Source organism: Varroa jacobsoni, unplaced genomic scaffold (genome assembly GCF_002532875.2).
Source record: "Varroa jacobsoni isolate VJ856 unplaced genomic scaffold, vjacob_1.0 scaffold_1193, whole genome shotgun sequence".
Classification (NCBI taxonomy): domain Eukaryota; kingdom Metazoa; phylum Arthropoda; class Arachnida; order Mesostigmata; family Varroidae; genus Varroa; species Varroa jacobsoni.
In genome coordinates, this window is record NW_019214095.1 from 85,196 (window position 1) to 103,578 (window position 18,383).

The following is an 18,383-nucleotide window of genomic DNA, read 5'->3' on the forward strand; positions in this document are numbered from 1 at the left end:
TTTGTTCGGCGAAGTTAGGTCGTCCATTTGTTCGATCGCAACAGTTGAGCTGCGTGAGTCCGGCAAACTAGTATATGCCATAGACGTAAGTATGTAAGAAGTTCTTCCCGCTTCGTACCTTCGCACCCGCTTCTATGCTGCGTATTCCGCTCGTCTATTCCAAAGATCCGCCGCTCAATTGTCTGGAGGCTTACTCATTGTGTCTGGTTGGGGGGTGATTCCTCCCCCGCTGAAACATTCTACTGAGTATCACGCCAGGGAGCGCACCAGCGAAGCGCGTATTGAGAACATACGACGAAGGAGCAACAAGAAGAGCGGCTGTCGTTCAGAGAAGGGGATACAAACGAAACTCAACGAAACCCTTCGTCAGATCCTGTCGCCCCTCGTCTCAAGAACCGTTTGCTTAGTGTCACCAATCCGAGGGGCGGCAAACACGGTCATGCCTTCGGTAACGTTCACTTGCACCAATTGCACATGCTCATGAGCGAGATACGGGCTCGCAGCACCAAAGGCGACATTCGCCGGCGTGCTGGGGATCGACTGACGGGCTATCAAGACTTGTTCATGGATGGAGTGAGAAGGATGACGACCAACGTCGACAGCGACAAAGAATCCTCACCTAGCTGCCCTTAAAACTTTTAGCACAGACATTTAGGTCGAACAGCGCACATCAGAATCACTATACTGCGAACAATAAAAGCGAGAAAGGTAAAAACAGGTAGGAGTAGTTTGAAACACTTTGAAGTTTTACATTTACAAGGCTGCGCAAGAAGTCAGCGTTGCGAGATTAAAATGCTGCTAGCAGGCTTTGTTATAGGCCAGTAGTAACTGATCTGACACATCGATAGATGCAAGGAAACATCAGCAGTCGCAAAAATTAAGCCATTGCAATTTAACAAGGCGATGCAAGATTGATATGGCTTGACATTTACATGTGGTTTGCTTCAACGCCGTGCAGTCTCTTGTCTTCCTAATCTTCTCGCACTGGTTTATCCTTAGGGCCGGCACGTTCCATGCAGCGGATGCGTATGCATTTTTTTTCCAGTGCGGTGTTATGATAATCGTAGACGTGCGTCATCGCTGATTCAAGTATCGACGTTGGCCAATGATCACGATGACATATTAGTATCATGCTGTTTTATGTGTTTGTTGAAAAAAAAATCATAAGCCTGGCAAGGACCTACCCAACTAGATCTTCTAATGGTAGGTAATTTTGAAGACTTCTTCATACAATAAAAATGGCCTGGAGCGTGAAAAAAGTGTTTCTTTTTAAAGGGGAACACATTACAGCCCGTACCATCCCTCTAATCTTGGTAGCGCGTCTTGCGAATGAAACAGATTATCTGAAGCTACTTCGACACTTTCCTTAGAACCAACCTGAATAGGATGCGGAGGATAAGCCGGATCCAGAACTTATTGAATCGCCCGTATTGCGACGTTCCCCGGTAGGATTTTGGTGATCTGGCAGGTGGTCTTCGGGGCTGGGTGACCTTTCTGGGGTGGGTGATCGAGCGCGCGGAGCCAACTGAAATGGCCCACCGGTAATGACAGATACGCGAGCTGGTGGTGGAGTGCCCGCTGGTGAAGCGGAGGCACTCGACGTCGACATCTGAGGAGATGGGCACTTGTGGGGCTCGGAGTCTGGAGAAGATGCTCGATCGCTCCCACCACCGATGCTGCTAGCGTTACCTGTTGAGCAGCTCTTTCGATGGAATTCGATGACAGGTTGGCCTGGAAAGGCAGACATGAGACGAACGTTATTTTAAACTACTTCGTCGCCATTCCAGCTATCTGAACAAAGCTTCTGACACTGCGCTGGTTCGAAGGAAGTGTACTATACCATTTCGAGTTTCTTGTTTTTTGTTATCAGATCAGATATAGGAGCGAGTGCTTAATTACTCGCACTCAGATCAGCTAAGCTGATTTGTCACTCCTTTGGGCATTGTCGCTTTCGTGCATTTCCAATATTTCTCTAGAGCAATGCTTAATGGCAGGACTGTTTAGTATATCGTTTGAGTATTTACTAAAAATGGCATATGTCCTTTAGGAAGTTTTCGGACGGTAGCTAACACACAGAACTCTTTGCTTTGCTTTGCCAACCTAACAGAGTCAATCAGCGGGTCCGTATTTCAAACTGTCTGAACCCCAAGACACGCCTACATAGAGTAAATGAGATCGGAGTTAATTAGTTTCCTCCTCATAACTCGATGTGCAAGAAAAAAAAAACCAGTGTTTCCCTTAGCAGATGCCACGCGTAAAGGCAATTAGCCTTGGATCTATTACTACAAACAATTCTATCTCACTACGTATACATTCAATCAGTAGATACAATCAGAAAGAAAATATCCGCAAGTGCCAAAATGGACGATAATGAATTTCCGACAATATTCTATTGTTTCATTGTACTAATTCAGGTAATAGCGATATTCGAGTCGCGTATAGTGTCAACATAGCAGTCAATTGATGAACGGTGTCGCACTAAATCTCTACAAGGCCTTTTTTGCTTTTTAGTTAAGCTGCTCTTCCGCTAGAGGAGGCAGGCAGTATCTAAGTTTGTCGAAACACATGTATCTATGCAACACACAGATGTTGCAGGCTCCGCTGTTTTTGCTCGATGGTGCAGTATCTATCTATTATTATCGAAGTATAGTTATTTTCTGTTCCACCGATCTTGTTCCTAAGTAGCGCTACTCTTTGCTTACATCATATCTTCCGTTCTGCTGATTGCTTGCCGCTGTCCCCGGATTGGCCATTCTGCGCACGACATTATATTTACGATCACCCAGACACCCGTAATAGTTGCCTTTGCCACCTCCGCTGGCTCTAAGAGGACGGCGCGTCTCAGCGAACGCAGTGAGCAACGATTTGCCCGCGTCGGCATTTTTCTGTTCTCACACTGGCGTCTTGCTAAACAAGTATCAGCTCGTTCTCCCTTTGAAAGCAATCTGCACAGGACAACCGACCGCGTCAGTCTGTGCGCCGTGGAAGCAACTACTATATAGTCGCCATGTCAACAAAGTAAGTGACGTTCCAGCGAGCACCCAGTGCATATTGGAAGAAGCCACTGTACTTTTAACCATCGAGGAAACTTCGATGGACTATTGGCGCGTGTTCCCGTTGATTATGACCAACGCTAGCGCAGTTGCACCAAATGAAACAAAACAAACCCGGCCATGTACGTACATAAGTGAAGCGCGCGGATGTCGCCACAGCCTTAGATGCGGCGGCATACATTACCACGACTATGAAGTGCGCATCGCTCCAATATGGTCGTACTGCGGCGATTCAGCGGCCGACAACCTGTGTCAAGCGTTGGAAGCCAGCCAACACTTCCTCCTTTTGAACGGCAATGGCTCAGCAGAGGCTGCGGCTGCGACGCGAAAGAGGGAGGAAAAATGGTTCTTGGATTGTCGTGCTCGATAACTCCGTGTCGCCGCTTACGGACGCTCAGAAGCTCTGGCATCGATTCAAGTCCTTCTTGTGTCTTCAATCAACCACACGCGTAATTGACGGAGAGACACGTAAACGATAGACCATACCCGGCCAGCATATCAACATGGTCTCAATGCGATAAGTACTATTACTGCTGTTATTGGTTATTATCTCATTGAATTTTGTTACGGGCCGTCCAATTCGGCAATGGCGGTATTAAACGGGTAGAAACTCTGGCGCCTGGCGAGCACCTCGTGTTTCTTTGCTTTTTGTTCCTACATCTAAAATGGTATTATTGAGCTTACAATGAGGGAAGTGTGTAGCGGCAGTAAATGCTAATGCTTGTCTTATAATGAAAAAAAACTCCTAATAGCCAGCAGAAGAAGATAAACGAAATGGGTAACAGTCAATAAGCAACAACCGACTAGCAATAAACGAAGATAAATTGAGATAAGGAAGATCACAGTTATAATAGATAATAAAATCACGGTATATATATGCTAGGGTTTTTCATCCAAAACAATCGCTTACAGATGCACCAGTTCAGCAGGCCACCATAGCAGCAGGCTTCGTTCTTGTATTGCTTCGCTTCTGGAGGATGTTAAGCATACTTTACAGTCTATAAACTGGCAAAAATAATTGATAGCACTTGTCGGCGTCTACGCAAATAAATGCGTACCGCTGGTTCATGTAATGTCAGCGAATGAACCCTGAAGATTACGCGGTCTAATTAGTCAGATGTAACAATTAATCTTTACTCATCATACGGATACTAAATAATTCTGACATACATGATTTTCCGAAGACTTGTTTAAAAGGAATTTTCGTTGTTTATCTTGTAGTAGACATTTATATACCCGGTTTACCTGTCATATATTTTCTTACTTATTTATGTGTTATTTATATACTTTATAAAGGCCTGTCGTTGTGCCCTTTCAAAGCACGAAGGGTACTCACTCGCTCATACCGCTCGAGTTCTGAACTATTCAGCCAGTTATGTTTAACATTGAGACTGAAGCCTAACGATTGCTTGTCATAGTCGTACCTAGCAAACCCTCACGGACCAAAAATGTAAGGGGTCAACATCTTTGCATGGATCTGTTGTTTCATTCATCGGCTGCTCTCGTGACCCGCAAAACGATCTGGTTTTGCTTTTTCTCAAAATCAAAGGTTTCTTTCTTCAACAATCCATTGATGTCGCCATGTGCAACGTTTAAGACGAAGCCTAGTTCTTCTCCGTTTGCTGCCGCCGTCGCCTCGAAGCGCAGTTCACAGTTCACATCATTTTCAGCTACTCAATGTCGCGATCCTCCCTCCTTCGTTCGCGTGAATGTCGCCGTCGGACATCCTCCACATCCTGTTCGATCCTGTAGAGAGACGCTCCTGCAGAGGTCTTACCAGTGACTGCTTAGCGGGCGATCAACCTGATTCAGCCTGCGATAGTTGCTAGTCAAAAAGATCTAGGCAGACAGGATGTTAGAGGGATGTCGGTCACGCGCTGAAGTCGTTCGGTAGTTCAAATCATTTCACGGCCGTGCGTTCGTTCAGACCCGCGATTTTCTCGTTCCTTCTCTGCTCCGTCGTGTCTCTGAGCCTTCGACAGAGAAATATCCTCAATCTTCAATTCAGCCTTATTCGAGTAACCAGTGCCGAGGATCCTACCATAAGTATTGGTAAAAGTTCGTAGTAGTTAAGCTAACCCTGAACCCGATGACCTCTTGGCATCCTCGACCGATTTCGGCCAGGGACCTTTCCAGCTTCTGCTACTGGGTGAGAGCGGCTGGCGCAGTTGCACACCAGGTTAGAGGCAACAAGCAGTGCTTTGTAAGTTACTATGGGTCAGGCCCAGACGTGATTCGCCTGTGCACCAGGTAGGTTTCTGTCAGGGCCTCGACTAGGATACAGCATCAGGCGATTCAACTCGGCACACTAGGCTGTGAGTACCAGCAGTAGTCATCGTTGGGTATCAGACAGTCTACTTTCCTGCGGAGATGCGAACACCGCTTCTTGTACATGGACTCAGAGAGAATAGGAGTAATGTTCGGAGCCGACCTGCTCCGATCTACGCTCTGTCTACAGCTTTAAAGAGAGAAGGCACAACCTGACCGGAAACCTGTTGTTGTTCAAGCTGCAGAGAAAGAAGAGGATTCGAACCCGATGCTGAGACGCAAACGTGCACTCTCACGTGCATATAGTAAATAGCAAGTATCTCTATCAGATAGAAAATATAAAGCCTCCTCATCAGATCGTGCTACATAACCATCAAGCATATGGAAAGTGGCTCACATCCTCCGATCTCACCCCAGAGGAGCAACTTCAGGTTGCTTATGCTTCGGCCGGCGATGCGCGACCTGTGAAGAGAGAACTCGCAGGCCGTAGATTGCTGTCTCAGTGCCCGGAGCGGCAGTCGGCGTAAATTGAAGAGCACTCTGCATATAGTGTTTGAGTGTATAAGTGGGGGGTTTGGGGTACGACACATCCACAAGTAAGCTCATAATTGTGCTGGTAGGCTGACAAGCAATGGAATCGTTGTGCGAAACGTACAATATAATAGCATACCAGATGTGTATCCCTATGTTACCAGGTGGTAAAGCGAACTAGGATCGACCCACATGTTTTTGATTAAACATTCAGCAATAGGAACGATACCTATATGTAAATATTAACTAATTATCTATAGTGAATTAGGTATGGTTGACTAAGACGCCGGCTGCTAGCCGAACCCACACCTGGTTATGTCACAAGTCGATTTGCAAAAAGGAGTATTTTCAAATGATAAAAAAATTAAAGGGTATCGAGAAAATTGAGACCTCTCAGCACCTATGGCTGTGATGATCAATAAGGCTTGTGGCAAGGCAGACATTAGTACGGAATCCACTACGAACAGGGGGTATAATGATGTTCGTACTACTCGAACACAAATGCTTAATAAGTTCAAATTTAGCACTCAAACAACTTGAAAAAATAATTAAGTTTTAACTGGAAATTTTTCAAGTTCATGCTTAAACATTTGGACACTCATCCACTTTGCCATCGAAGCGGTTTGCATATATATATACATATATATGATGCTTTGCTTTAGGACAAAAAAAAAACTAAAAATATTGTTATTCATTTCAAGTTATATATTTTAGACCCTCTAAATCCAACCTGAGAAAATATTTAGAAGAAATTTAAGGCAAGTACAAGCAAATCGAAATTTGGCCAACAGGCAGGTTCGTATTGGCAGGAAAAGAGTTCCTAGCGAAAAAAGGCCTAGACATTTTTTCGTGCAGGTTCTAACACAGCCATCTTTTTGGACTACAAAATTAACTCAAACTCATGCATCACACGATAATGGCCGGCGATTTTATCTCCAATTAACAGGTAGCTAACGAACAAACAAATCATGGATGACAAAGGCCAAGCCATGCAGCGTAACGGTATCATTAAATCTTCATCCAGTTCCGAATCCCTTCTTGTTGTTGCACAGAGAAAAAGAAGGTTGGGATAGTGCGGGTCCCCTTGAAACCCTGTAATTGATTGACATTCTGACCATGAGTCAATCAATCAGTTACTGAAATCCAAAGTAACGGGTGAGCTCGTCGTTCTGTACCATGTCTGGTTGGGTTTTGAGGTGGAGTTAGAGACGCAAGCTAGCGGAATCAGATTCGGGTCGGCGCTCGTCCAAATGTGTTAGTCGCCATTTGATTGACTTGCAAGCTAAACGTCACTCTCCCGAGAAAGGGTGCTTAACCTTAGTATGGATTGTCAATGCATAGGCTTTAGTTAAAACACGTATTTGTCGACAGCGTTGCATTGGAAGATCTGAAGAGAAAAGCAAACTTGCAGGTGAAGCTTCCTGGACCCTGACCCTACAGAAATAGAAGTTTGAGATCGTCCGTAAAATGTCCTCGTCAGTGTTACGACAAATGCCCTGTAACTGCTGAAAATTTAGCCAGTAACATACGGCCGTCTAAAGCTGTAAAAGTAGCGGAGAACACGGAGAAAAACCCTCGACTGCGCAAGATCATTTCGGGGCAACAAGGAATAGCCCATATTTAAACGTATGTGCTTAATCAGAGCTTCGCGAATAGGATCGAGGGTAAAGCACGAAATCCAAATCTCCCTGGCCCCAAGAAATGAAACTGTCAATCTTTGATTGTCAAAGGAGATTTCAGGGCACATCGAATCCCAAATGACACCGCAACGCGTGAAACAGTGTTTCTTTATTGGAAACTTGCGCGGGTCGCGAAGCTAAATAAGGCTGAAGACGACGACTAATGCTGAAATTTTTACCTATAGGGGCTTTGCAATGTTCTTGCAGGGTTCCGGCATTATCCAAACCGACAATGCTCTAGCACTACCGTAGGAGTGTATGGGTTTCGTGGAGGGTCGGGGTACTACGGAATTGGGTTAGCATAGTCTGCACTAGTCAAGGCACAGCCAGCGGAAAATGAGAGCACGGTTTGAAAATGAACGGTGTAGCTGGCCAAAGTTCCAGCACAGTTTAAGAGTCCTGATGAAGCTCGAATGAATGACGGTGAGCTCGTACTAGAAGCCTGCTTGCGCTCTTGCTACTATTGCTGCGGCTTTGTACTATTGTAAAAGTTTAACGTCGAACATTATAGAGCTATAAAACCATTACTCCTCGAAGGGGAAGGTGACCATATAAATAATATATAATATACGGCAGTCTTCACCATTCCTCGATTGGTGCGGTCCATATTAGTATAAAAGAAACTGAAAAACTGCTGGATGTCAAGTAAATCGCAGTAACGGTACCTATATATATATATATATATATATGCCGCTACAACTGGCTTACTGCAACTTATCATCATGGCGAAGGCAGGCAGCATGGGTGAAGACTAACTGCTGTCTAATTTCATTGTTTCGGCTGAATCTGTAAAAAGATAATGCATTCAGAATCCCTGATACGGTAACGTTTTCGGTTCATGACATTGATGATAATTATGCCGTTCCCGAAAAGCCCGAGAAAATCTTTCGTGTGTCAAGATGAAAAACCCACTTGGCAGTAATTAAATTGAAAGGGTCGGAGAATAATTAAACGGAGCGCAAAAATCAATTTCTGGCGGTCTCAGAACTGTTATGCAGTTGTAAAAGACTGTTGTCGAGAGTAAGTTATCTATCGCTTTTAGGCTTGTTTATGTAGTTTACTTTTTTTTGACTATTTACTTTCTTTCGATTTTTTTCTTCTGCTATCCCTTCAATTTTTAAAACTTCTGGTATACGAGCGGTCCAAAGTTTGACCCTGTTGTGTTTTTTATATGTACCGTCTTTGATGAGATCTGAACGAGTCTAGACGTACCAATTACCTCGTAGTTACTATTAAAAACTTACATTTAAATAACGAATTTTCAAAATTATTTGGAAGTTGGTCAAGCCTCGAATCGACGTCTCAAATGAAACGAATAGAGTAATGTCTTAAACAAATATGTCGATCAGAGAATTCTGTAGTCACATGCAAAAGGTGTCATTCAGAGATCTGTCTTTCATTTGCCCTAGTAAACAAGTGTCATTCTATTCTGTCACAATATAACCCGAACACCCTGTATATATATATATATATATATATGTATGTGTAACGTCTTTGTATTTACAGAAATATATATATAGCATGAAGCAGTCAAGCAGTTCTGCGTAGTCACGAAGACTATACTACAGGTCCGCATTTGTTACGTGTGTGCTTTTTCTGGTAAGCACGTAATCGTGGGTACGTGCCTAATCTGTTTCCTTGGCAAGTTTGTTACCCCCGTCGCCTTGGGTTTGTGTTGTTGTATAAATATCTCATTTAGGCGACTACACGCGAGCATATGTTTTATGCCTTTGTTGTTGTGTGTGTGCTAAAAATCCACCCGTACAGATCCATCAACTGCCTCGTTTATACGCGCATACCTATATATATATATATATATATATATAAAATCAGCCGTAACCCTGCCTTTCCACTAGGGATTGGGGCCACCTCTTACTGGCAGCAAATGCTTTGTGGACCGGAGCTCAGACTGCTTGCGTGTGGTGGTTGGGTAGTTGCAAAGTACTCGCGCTTGTACCTAGTAGATTAGGGCGTGTAGTAGGCCGTTCTATTGGTCAGAGCGAGCACCAGCCAACATGCCGTCAGCAGCCGAACAGCACCGACAGTAAGAACTGGGTAAGCTGGGCATCAGCTGATTTAGACCTTCGCCAGCTAAAATTCGAATCGCTGACTAGCGCAGAAAAGGGTTGATGACATCTACCCCACACGGACGTAAACGCAGGTACGCCGTTTCTCCTCATCCTCTTTTTTCTCTCTCTCACACAGACTCATACACACAGAACTATCTAGATACAACTATAGACTGTGCTGTTGTGGTTGTTGCTATTTGAGCCTATTTTAGCGGGGTCGATACGTCACGGCGGAGGCGAGCCAACTAGTATGTAGTAGTAGTAGTTGGACACTGTCTATCTCATTTACTGCTACTGCTGTTTCTGGGAACGAACCGCCATGAACTGTCGAAGGACTACAAGCTTTGCCGACTGCTCCGCGTCGCGAGAAGCCGCCGTTAGTTCATCGAGCGAAACCACAACGAATCGCGGATCAACCACCAGCAAAAGTAGCAGCCGCCGGCCTCTGCTTTCAGTGTTACTGGCGCTAGCCTCTCTGGTGCCGGGTGGTTGACCGAAAATGGGGTGAACCGTTTCTGTGAGATTCCGCTATTCGACTACAGCAGAAAAAGCAATAGTGGAGCAGCAGTCAACCGCAGAAAAACACAACGGTGGTATCGCATCAGCGGGTTTTAGCTGCGAAGTAAACGCAGCGCTTCATGAGAGGTCCGCGAGCCCAGGACCCAAAGAGCATTGCATCGCTTTCACCCCGTCTGTTGTTGGTCGACGCCGCGCAAGTCCAGCAGGATTTTCAGGTAGCCGCCGGGACAGCATTACGGTGCACACACGAAGCCATGATCACTCGTAGGATCTAAGAACGCGCTACATATGGAGCTACTGCGGGAGCGTAACACGTATTGTCTATCTGAGTCAGAGCTGGCTGGCACTCGGTTGACGTCTTTGGTCGCCGGTGTCAGGTTGATTCGTAGTAACGCGTCCGTCCATCTCCATGTTCTAGATTTTCACCCTGGGATCTCATCTCCCAAATAACACTAACGTCGTGGGGCATTAGTTAGTAATCCTTTATCTCTTCGTTAACAACGAACATTTGATTAGAGATACGTTCACCAACGCGCTACTGAAGGGTATCGCGCATTTGTCTGTTTCCGCTCGACGAGTTACCTGATAAATAGATAACATAGAACGTGCGTGGTATCGGTGCAGGCAGGATTAAAGGGGGAAAATAGTGGCCTATCAAAGACAGCATATATACGGTTTCAGTGAGATGTTGTAAATGAGTACTCTTGACCGCTAATTGGTGACAGAAGAATGACACAAACGAGGCCATAAATAAATACTATATATTAAATGATCCCCGTTAAAACAGGATAGGTTAATTGTTTTATAATTGTCACTTATACTTGACTAATGGGTGATTACAATTTATATGTAATCATTACTAGTCATATTTAAATCAATTTTAATTTTTGCTATTATATTCTTTTATGCAGGCAGTTTGTTGAAGGTTCATAGTATTCCGAACAAGTCTCTTTACAGCCACGATCCGCTGTAAAGATACTATTTATAAACTGCGAGTATAACGGTCGGGCTGCATTTATTTTATGCAAGGTGCACATATATGCCTTCACAGTGTGAAGATGAGGATACGGGTCTCCGAGGTTATTCTCGAAGTACTAACGGCTGACTGCTAGATGCAAAGGGTACAACGCAGCGGTTGTGCACTGTTTATTGACACAAGCGGTAATGAGACATATACTGCACTAGCTGAATTTCCTGTAGTAGCAGGTTATCATACTTAATCTAGCTGTGCGAGCGTACTCCCCCTCGGAACTCAGAAACTTCCTCTCCAAGTTCAATCACAGATTCGGCTCTAGCAGTTCAAAGCCAGCATAAGCAGTATCCACTTAGCTTCCTGGCAGAACCGAAGAATCTGAGAGTGGCCTAAGGTTAAGGACCTCAGGAAGCCGTCAGGTTTCTGAGATCCACAGGACATCCTGCTTTTCTGTCGTACTGTCTACATTTTATTTCCCACTGTATATCGGGCTTTGCTTTCTTGTTCTCATAAGCTTTTCCGTCGCACCGGCCAAATGCGATTGAGACAAGAAATGGCAGGAGTTTCAATAGCGACATAACTTATGGAAGCTACCCCTCGAAAGGTCACAAGCTATCCCATGCTGGCCCCCCGGACAAAGCCAGTGTCCGCTGGCTCGCCAATCAGCCAAAAACTTTCACTTTTCTCAAACAAGCTTTCCTGCAGCTTAACAGCACTAGCCGCGATGCCACAGAGCTATGACCGGGAATGAATAAACATAAGGAAGCTTTCAGAGTTCGCTAACCTTCCGTTGTTTCGTCCACTAGCTTTCCTCCGTCTCGCCTTCCCTTCGCCGTTAATGCTATACAATTTATGCCCCTTCCTTTTCCGAATTCGTTTTCCTATGTTATTTAGTAGATCCTTCGAGCAACTAGTGCAGGACAGGTTGCTTATCGCGACTGTATCTCAATGCCTGTGCAGTCTTTTTGGGGGCGGAGGTTCAATCCGCATTTCGCATAGCGGAATACAGCCCCCGACGGTGCCTCTCGTTCTCGGCGCTCATATTCGCGCAGTTCTTCTATTATTGTTTCTTTCTGATCTTTTGCTTGCCTTTATTCGACCGAGAGACAGCCATACAGATATCAATGGCACACTAAAGACACGTACATGGATAGATAAATACACATGCCAGTTGAGTGTTTCCTCACATGGGGAGCCTCTTGTTGAGCGGTAGCGGCAGCGACGGCGACGGCGAATCTCTCCAATGGTAAAGTGGTAGTAATCTCAATAGTAGCATCACAAGGAAAATCATTCTAGCACCGATTTTTCATAATATAGAGAGATGTTCGTGGAGTGGATTCGTGTGTGGATCTCGTAAATTCATAGCGTCAGAAGGACTCCACGAGCCAGCTAATCGAGGTGCGAACGCCCGGTCTTCTTCCCGACTGGTATACAAACTCTGCCCACCAGCACCCTAATGCAAGTGACCCGCCTGCGAAATTCAGGTTAAAGGGCCTAACAGTGACGTCTAAAGGATGCGGATGGTGAAGGAGCGACTATAGTACACTCCACATTAGATCAGGTTCACCGGAGCCATCGCTGCTACCAACAATATCGCCGTCACAAACGCCGCTTGGAACCTTCTCGGTTGCGCTACCAACTGACCCTATGAGCCAGAAGCAGAGGTTTAACGACCGTCCGGCGACTATTCCTCAGTCGACCGTGAATGGTGTACTATGGAGGCCGCAGACCATGGTGGTGAAGCAAAGAAGTATCGTTTGTTCACCACTGAACAGCAAAGATCGCCCCTGATTAGCGAATGGCGCTAGCGTTTGAAGATAAAACGCGTTTGTGGAACGCCGGGAAAATCATGCTCGACAAGACATTGTCATGAGATGCTGTTTGTCGCGCGTTGTTCGGCCACGGGTAAAGAAAACGGCGAGATTACTGTGAGGGTACGATCTCCTGTTTAACGCGATTTGTGTTTCTCCCTGCGCAGCCTTTTGCTGGCTTCCTTTCGTGTTATCCTTTAAGGCCATCCTCTGACGCGCGACATTCGCATCGCGTTCGACAGGTCGTTGATGTCGCTCTAGCTCGAGTCAATCGACATTTTCATTCGTAGTGGTGTCGAGGGCCGACAAGGAGCTTCTACGCCGACCTGTATATAATCTATTGACTATTGGGGAATCAATACGGCACCGCTACCCGGAGCAAACCCACTGAATTGAATACAAATGCACACATTCACAAATACACTCGCCCAAGAGGATCTATAGAGGGTAGGAAATCGATTCGATGCCTACGGTTTTTTGCGTTGGGATGGGCCGGATGAGTCTTTATAGCAACTGGCAGGCGGGACGCATTAGAGATCGTCATTGATACGTATAGCGGCGATACTCTTCACTTCGAGAGAAATGAACCTGTTTGCGCTGTAGCCACTGCTGCTACTGTCCCCTGAATAAGGAAAGCCACCCCATCTTGTTATTTCCTTTTCTCTTCGTTCTGCTATAGCTGTTTGTTTCGGCCGAGTTGGCTTGTTCGTCAACTTACGACGCGTTTCGAATATTACGATGCGCGGCTGTCTGTGGCGAACCGTACGACCATTTAGATGATATGTGCCTAATACATCCTGTGTTGTCGCTGCGAAAAAGATATCTCTGCTAAAAGATCGCCGATACACGTTTAGCTACAACAGCCAACAAACAACAAAATGAATCGAGCCGAGTAAATGCGCTTGATGCACCACACCAAGCCTAATATCTATATACGTTATTGGCATTGAGATGACGCCAGGAAGTAGCAATTGAGCACGATTGAGCTTTCGCGATGCGATGAACGAAAAAAAGGGAAAGAAAACGAAAGATAGGAAACGTTACCATAAAAGAATGGTTACGTTAGCGCCTCTCGACGCCTCAGTAAACGAAAACAGAACATCGGCCAACGAATGTCTATCGTCAAATGTGTGAGGATATTGCTGGCTGCATGAGTAAGTTCTGGCGACTTGTAAACCCAACCTGATCAAGGGAACCGATGTGATAATTACTAGTGAAGAACAATATAGGTATAAAATAAAGCTTATAAACACGAAAAAAAAAAGGCGGAGAATTAACGATCTTCGTAGTGTTGCATTTTTCGTAACAGCTAAATAAGTCGGCGCGTCTCCGCCTCAGAATGGGGCGACCGTATTGACGTGATTCGATTTCATCGGCTACAACTTCCCTCAACGTAAATGACCAACCATTGATGATTTCTCTAATGGTTACGGAACTGAGTGACACAGAGGATGACATCGCGGCACATTATGTCACCGATTAATGTTTCTATATTTGATTAATGATGGGTAAGCCGTATTTTATTGGTGAGGTTCGTGTGAAGACAATGCGATCTCAATGGTCGAAAGGGACATCCGTCTGCTGAAAATTTCAACGTTTATTTGTAGGTTTTCTAGATTCTCTAAATGATCTAGATTTTGTTAACTTTCAGAACTATTCAAGACAATATCGCCATCAACCGATGACTAGTATTGCATAATAGTATCGGCTATCGATTTTACTCAGAATCCTTTGTGTGAGACTTTATGTCTTGAAACGGGATGATGAAAACTCATATATCACTTACTTATCGGCACCGTTAGAATTTGTGTTACTCTGAATTATTCGTTAAGTATAATGAATGAACCTTGCGTTTTTATCTTGAGGAAGGTGACGTTCTCTCAGTGGATAATGCTCATGCCCATAGTGCTTTGCCGTAGTAACAAGTAATTAGCAGAGAGACAAGCTCAAATTTGAGATTCTGATAGGCAAAAGTTCATAACCACAAAAGTAAAGGGTTGACAAAATGAAAGAATTGTTAATTATTAATAACTGTTTGTATGGTTGCCATGCCTTTCCTAGGCTCATTGGACGAGCCCCCCAGATAAAAGTCTAGTGATACCCACTATAGTTAAACCGTTCGGAGGAGCAAATCATTAGTGCTATATCTAAAATAGCGGTTTCGAAGTTGGCTCAATAAAAAGCACAACTCTATACATGTCGAAAAATCAAGGAAGTATAAAAAATAAAGAAATCAAATATTTCAACCTCTACTGGCTATAGTTTCGTCTCGCGGGAAGTAGCAGTTGAAGCGTTCATCTAGCGCCGACGTACTCTCCGACACACCGCCCTTTAATCCAGCCGTAACTGTAAGTAGATGTTATGCCAACTTCTAATATAGCCCTTTTTAAAGGAACCCTTTAAATCCAGCGATGATAAGCGGCTCCCAGGTTTTTCGACGCCACAGCCATCACCACATCTGCTGCTACCTTTCTTCGACACTGTTGAATGAAGCCGCGGGTCTGTATACATATGACCATAGCAGAAGCAAATGTAGAGACTTCTACTTCAAGCGCAGTTATCACAAAACACTGACAGAACAAACTGCTGCTTCAGTGCTACAGCGTAGCAAGTGCGTCTGCTTGAACGGGCACTAATGGAAGGGGCCGTGGTACGTTAGAAAGCCTGTGCGATATCGTAACTGTTATCTGAGGGCTGTATAGGCGGCAGAGATGTTGACCCATGATAAATCTTCCAACCCACTTCTCCATCTGTGATTGCCCCCTGCTGTTCACGGATTATATTTACTGGTCTACACGTACGTGTAATACATACGTATTATGCACCTCATATTTATTATTATGATTTAATAATAGCAATAATAATCACAATAATGTTAACTGATGCCAGGACAATGATTATTCTATTGGTAAATTTGAACGATACCGATGATGATGATCCTGAGAAGAAGGCCAACGATGACTTATGCTACGGTCGACGCTTTCAGATATTATTGTCAGCAGTGGCTGAGAGTATATGAGCTCATAGATATACATATGCGCATAGATTGACGATACGAATGTTGTTTTAATCAAATCAGTCCTGATCAACTGATCAGAAGACAGCTCCGATTGAACGTAAACAGCAACAGCAACAACGACAACGACAAATAGGCCGATTCAAACATCGGTACAACTATTGGGCAGCGGGGGCAGTGGTACCCTTCCATCTACAGCGCTCACCTACAATAGAAGTCCGTCAGAACATTCTGTTACTGCTGCCTAACTTCTGTTGTTACTACGGCCGCTGATCATACCATTGTCACAATCGCTGCCACAGCCGCCGTAATGTGATGGCCTATAGCCTAGAATATGTTCAGCCAGCCAACAGGGGGGCAAAAGGCGAAACAAATCGTATCAGCAATAAATGGTCGCTCGCTCGCTCTTTTGCCTCTTTCTGCTATTAGCATAAGGACACGTCTTGGGATGTGATGCTTTGTTGCCGAGTTGGTATCGTTAACTCGATAATTCGCAGTTGCCCCTACTGCGTGCCTCTCCCGTCCCATTGCCCTTTATGAAGACACACACCCGTACGAATCGTCGTATCGTGCATAGTGTCATTTGATTATGTGGGCCAACGCTTTTGTGGGCGCTGTGCTAACTTTTGCTGTTGCAGTAGTAATTCATTGTTAACGTAATCATGCAAGGCGGTACAGACATATGACGGCAACTTTAGGCCGATTCAATGCTACCAGTATTGATGCTGATGTCTGGGTTGTAAGCCGGTGTTGTATTGGGCTGTCCCATTGAGCCGTTGGGACGATTCCAGTGGAGCAGACCATGCCCACGACGTTACGTGTTTCAACAAACAGACCCAAAGTAGCGTCCCGTCACTTCGTTTGCACTCAGATACGCCTACGTATTCATCGTGCCTGCGATAGCCATAAACTTACTTAATTATTACTAAACAGCTTAAACTATTGTTCAGGGGTACTGTTAACCTAATAAATTGGAGATCAGCACTGTGACCTGTATGCGCAAAACAGTTTGACTTTAGTTAATAAAGTGAAAGTGTTCGTTTTAATTTTTCTTTTTTTCTCTTTTACCTATCATTTGTAGAAATGTTTTTCTGTTCTCGACTCCCTGAAAACGCACCTTGTCAATTTCGCAATGGACAAGTGTCTATTTTGTCTTTTATCTATTATTTGATTAACGGCCTCATGTTTAGCTGTTGTACCTTGTTTAGTAGCCTATTCTTGCACGTATCGGTGAATCAGTTTGAGTTTCTTCGTCATGAGGTCTACCCCCAGTTTTGTAGTTGCTACATCACCACTATAATAGGTTGATGGCCGGCCCTGTCCGAACGTTCTGTCTTTCTGTGAACGAGGGCAGACATTAGCCCCTCGCTTCTGTGTGTCACCTTCGTATAGATGCGTGAGTGTATATATGTGTGTGTCGCCACCGAAACGTCACACGTTGAACAACAACCACGGTACAGGTAGTAACGCGAATTCACACACGTCCACGTTCATAACGCGTTTCTGTAAAGGCAACCCGTAACAGCAACGACTTGAGCGCCACTGCCAGCCCCGGTATGGTATGATCTTACAGTGTAGACGGCAACGCGTGTCGGCGAAATGGCTGGAGGCGCACTGTCAGATTGACGCTAGCTATTGCCCTCTGCTTTACTCAATAGCACCAGCGATCGCCTTCCCCATAAAATACAATATCATAGCCACCGTATTCCCCGCCACCATCGCGACTCTCGCTGTCGTCGCTGGCCAATCAAGCGTCACTTAATGGCAGTCAGTAGTCCATCAATCCTCGACTAGCGGTTTTGCTCCGACCCCGTGAGGGCCTATCCTCTGTTACGTGCCCGTGTAACGGCCACAGCAGCAATAGAAATAATAGTAGTAACTGTGCCAGTTGTGGTAATTCTGCCGTTACAGCTATGGCCACCGCCACTTTTTCTTGAAGGGCGGCCCGTGTTAGATAACTGACCCTGGCCCCTTTTCTTATCTACCCTAAAACAACAGCAACAAGAGCGCCATTAAACACCGGCACAGACAGCACTGTCAAAGCAAACGCTACTCAGAAAGCCGGCGGCGGTGCATTCAACATTAGTACTAAAGGCGGAAGCAGCATTGTGACGGACGAGCCAATGACGATTGTTTGTTGTGGACTGCGACAATTATGTTACTGTTGTTGTCGCCGCTGCTGCTGACGATGCTAATGACAAAGACGGGTAATAAGCAATGCTGTTACAACAGCTGCCGCAGGCATTACCACTGCTGACGGTGGGGGGCAAACGAGCCTTTGCAGCGCTCACGCGCCGCTCATTCTGACATTCACGGGGTTTTTGACGCGCCACGAAACACGGAACGTGCTGCCAATCGCGAATGCGCTGGTACGGCCTGCGAAGAGGCCGCTGCAGAGTCATGTCGCACCAAAGGCACAAAGATGTCCACCGCACTGTCGATACCTGACGCTAACGCAAGCGAG

At 45.2% G+C, this 18,383-nt stretch overlaps 1 protein-coding gene across 1 annotated transcript in view; it reads right to left on the reverse strand.

Moving 5' to 3' along the window:
* LOC111267479 (uncharacterized) overlaps positions 1-18,383 on the reverse strand; it is a 95,870-nt gene that overhangs the window by 67,046 nt on the left and 10,441 nt on the right. The window contains exon 2 of the mRNA XM_022845753.2: positions 1,378-1,731. Coding sequence (XP_022701488.1) covers positions 1,378-1,731 — 354 coding nt within the window. The remainder of the gene's footprint in view (positions 1-1,377; positions 1,732-18,383) is intronic.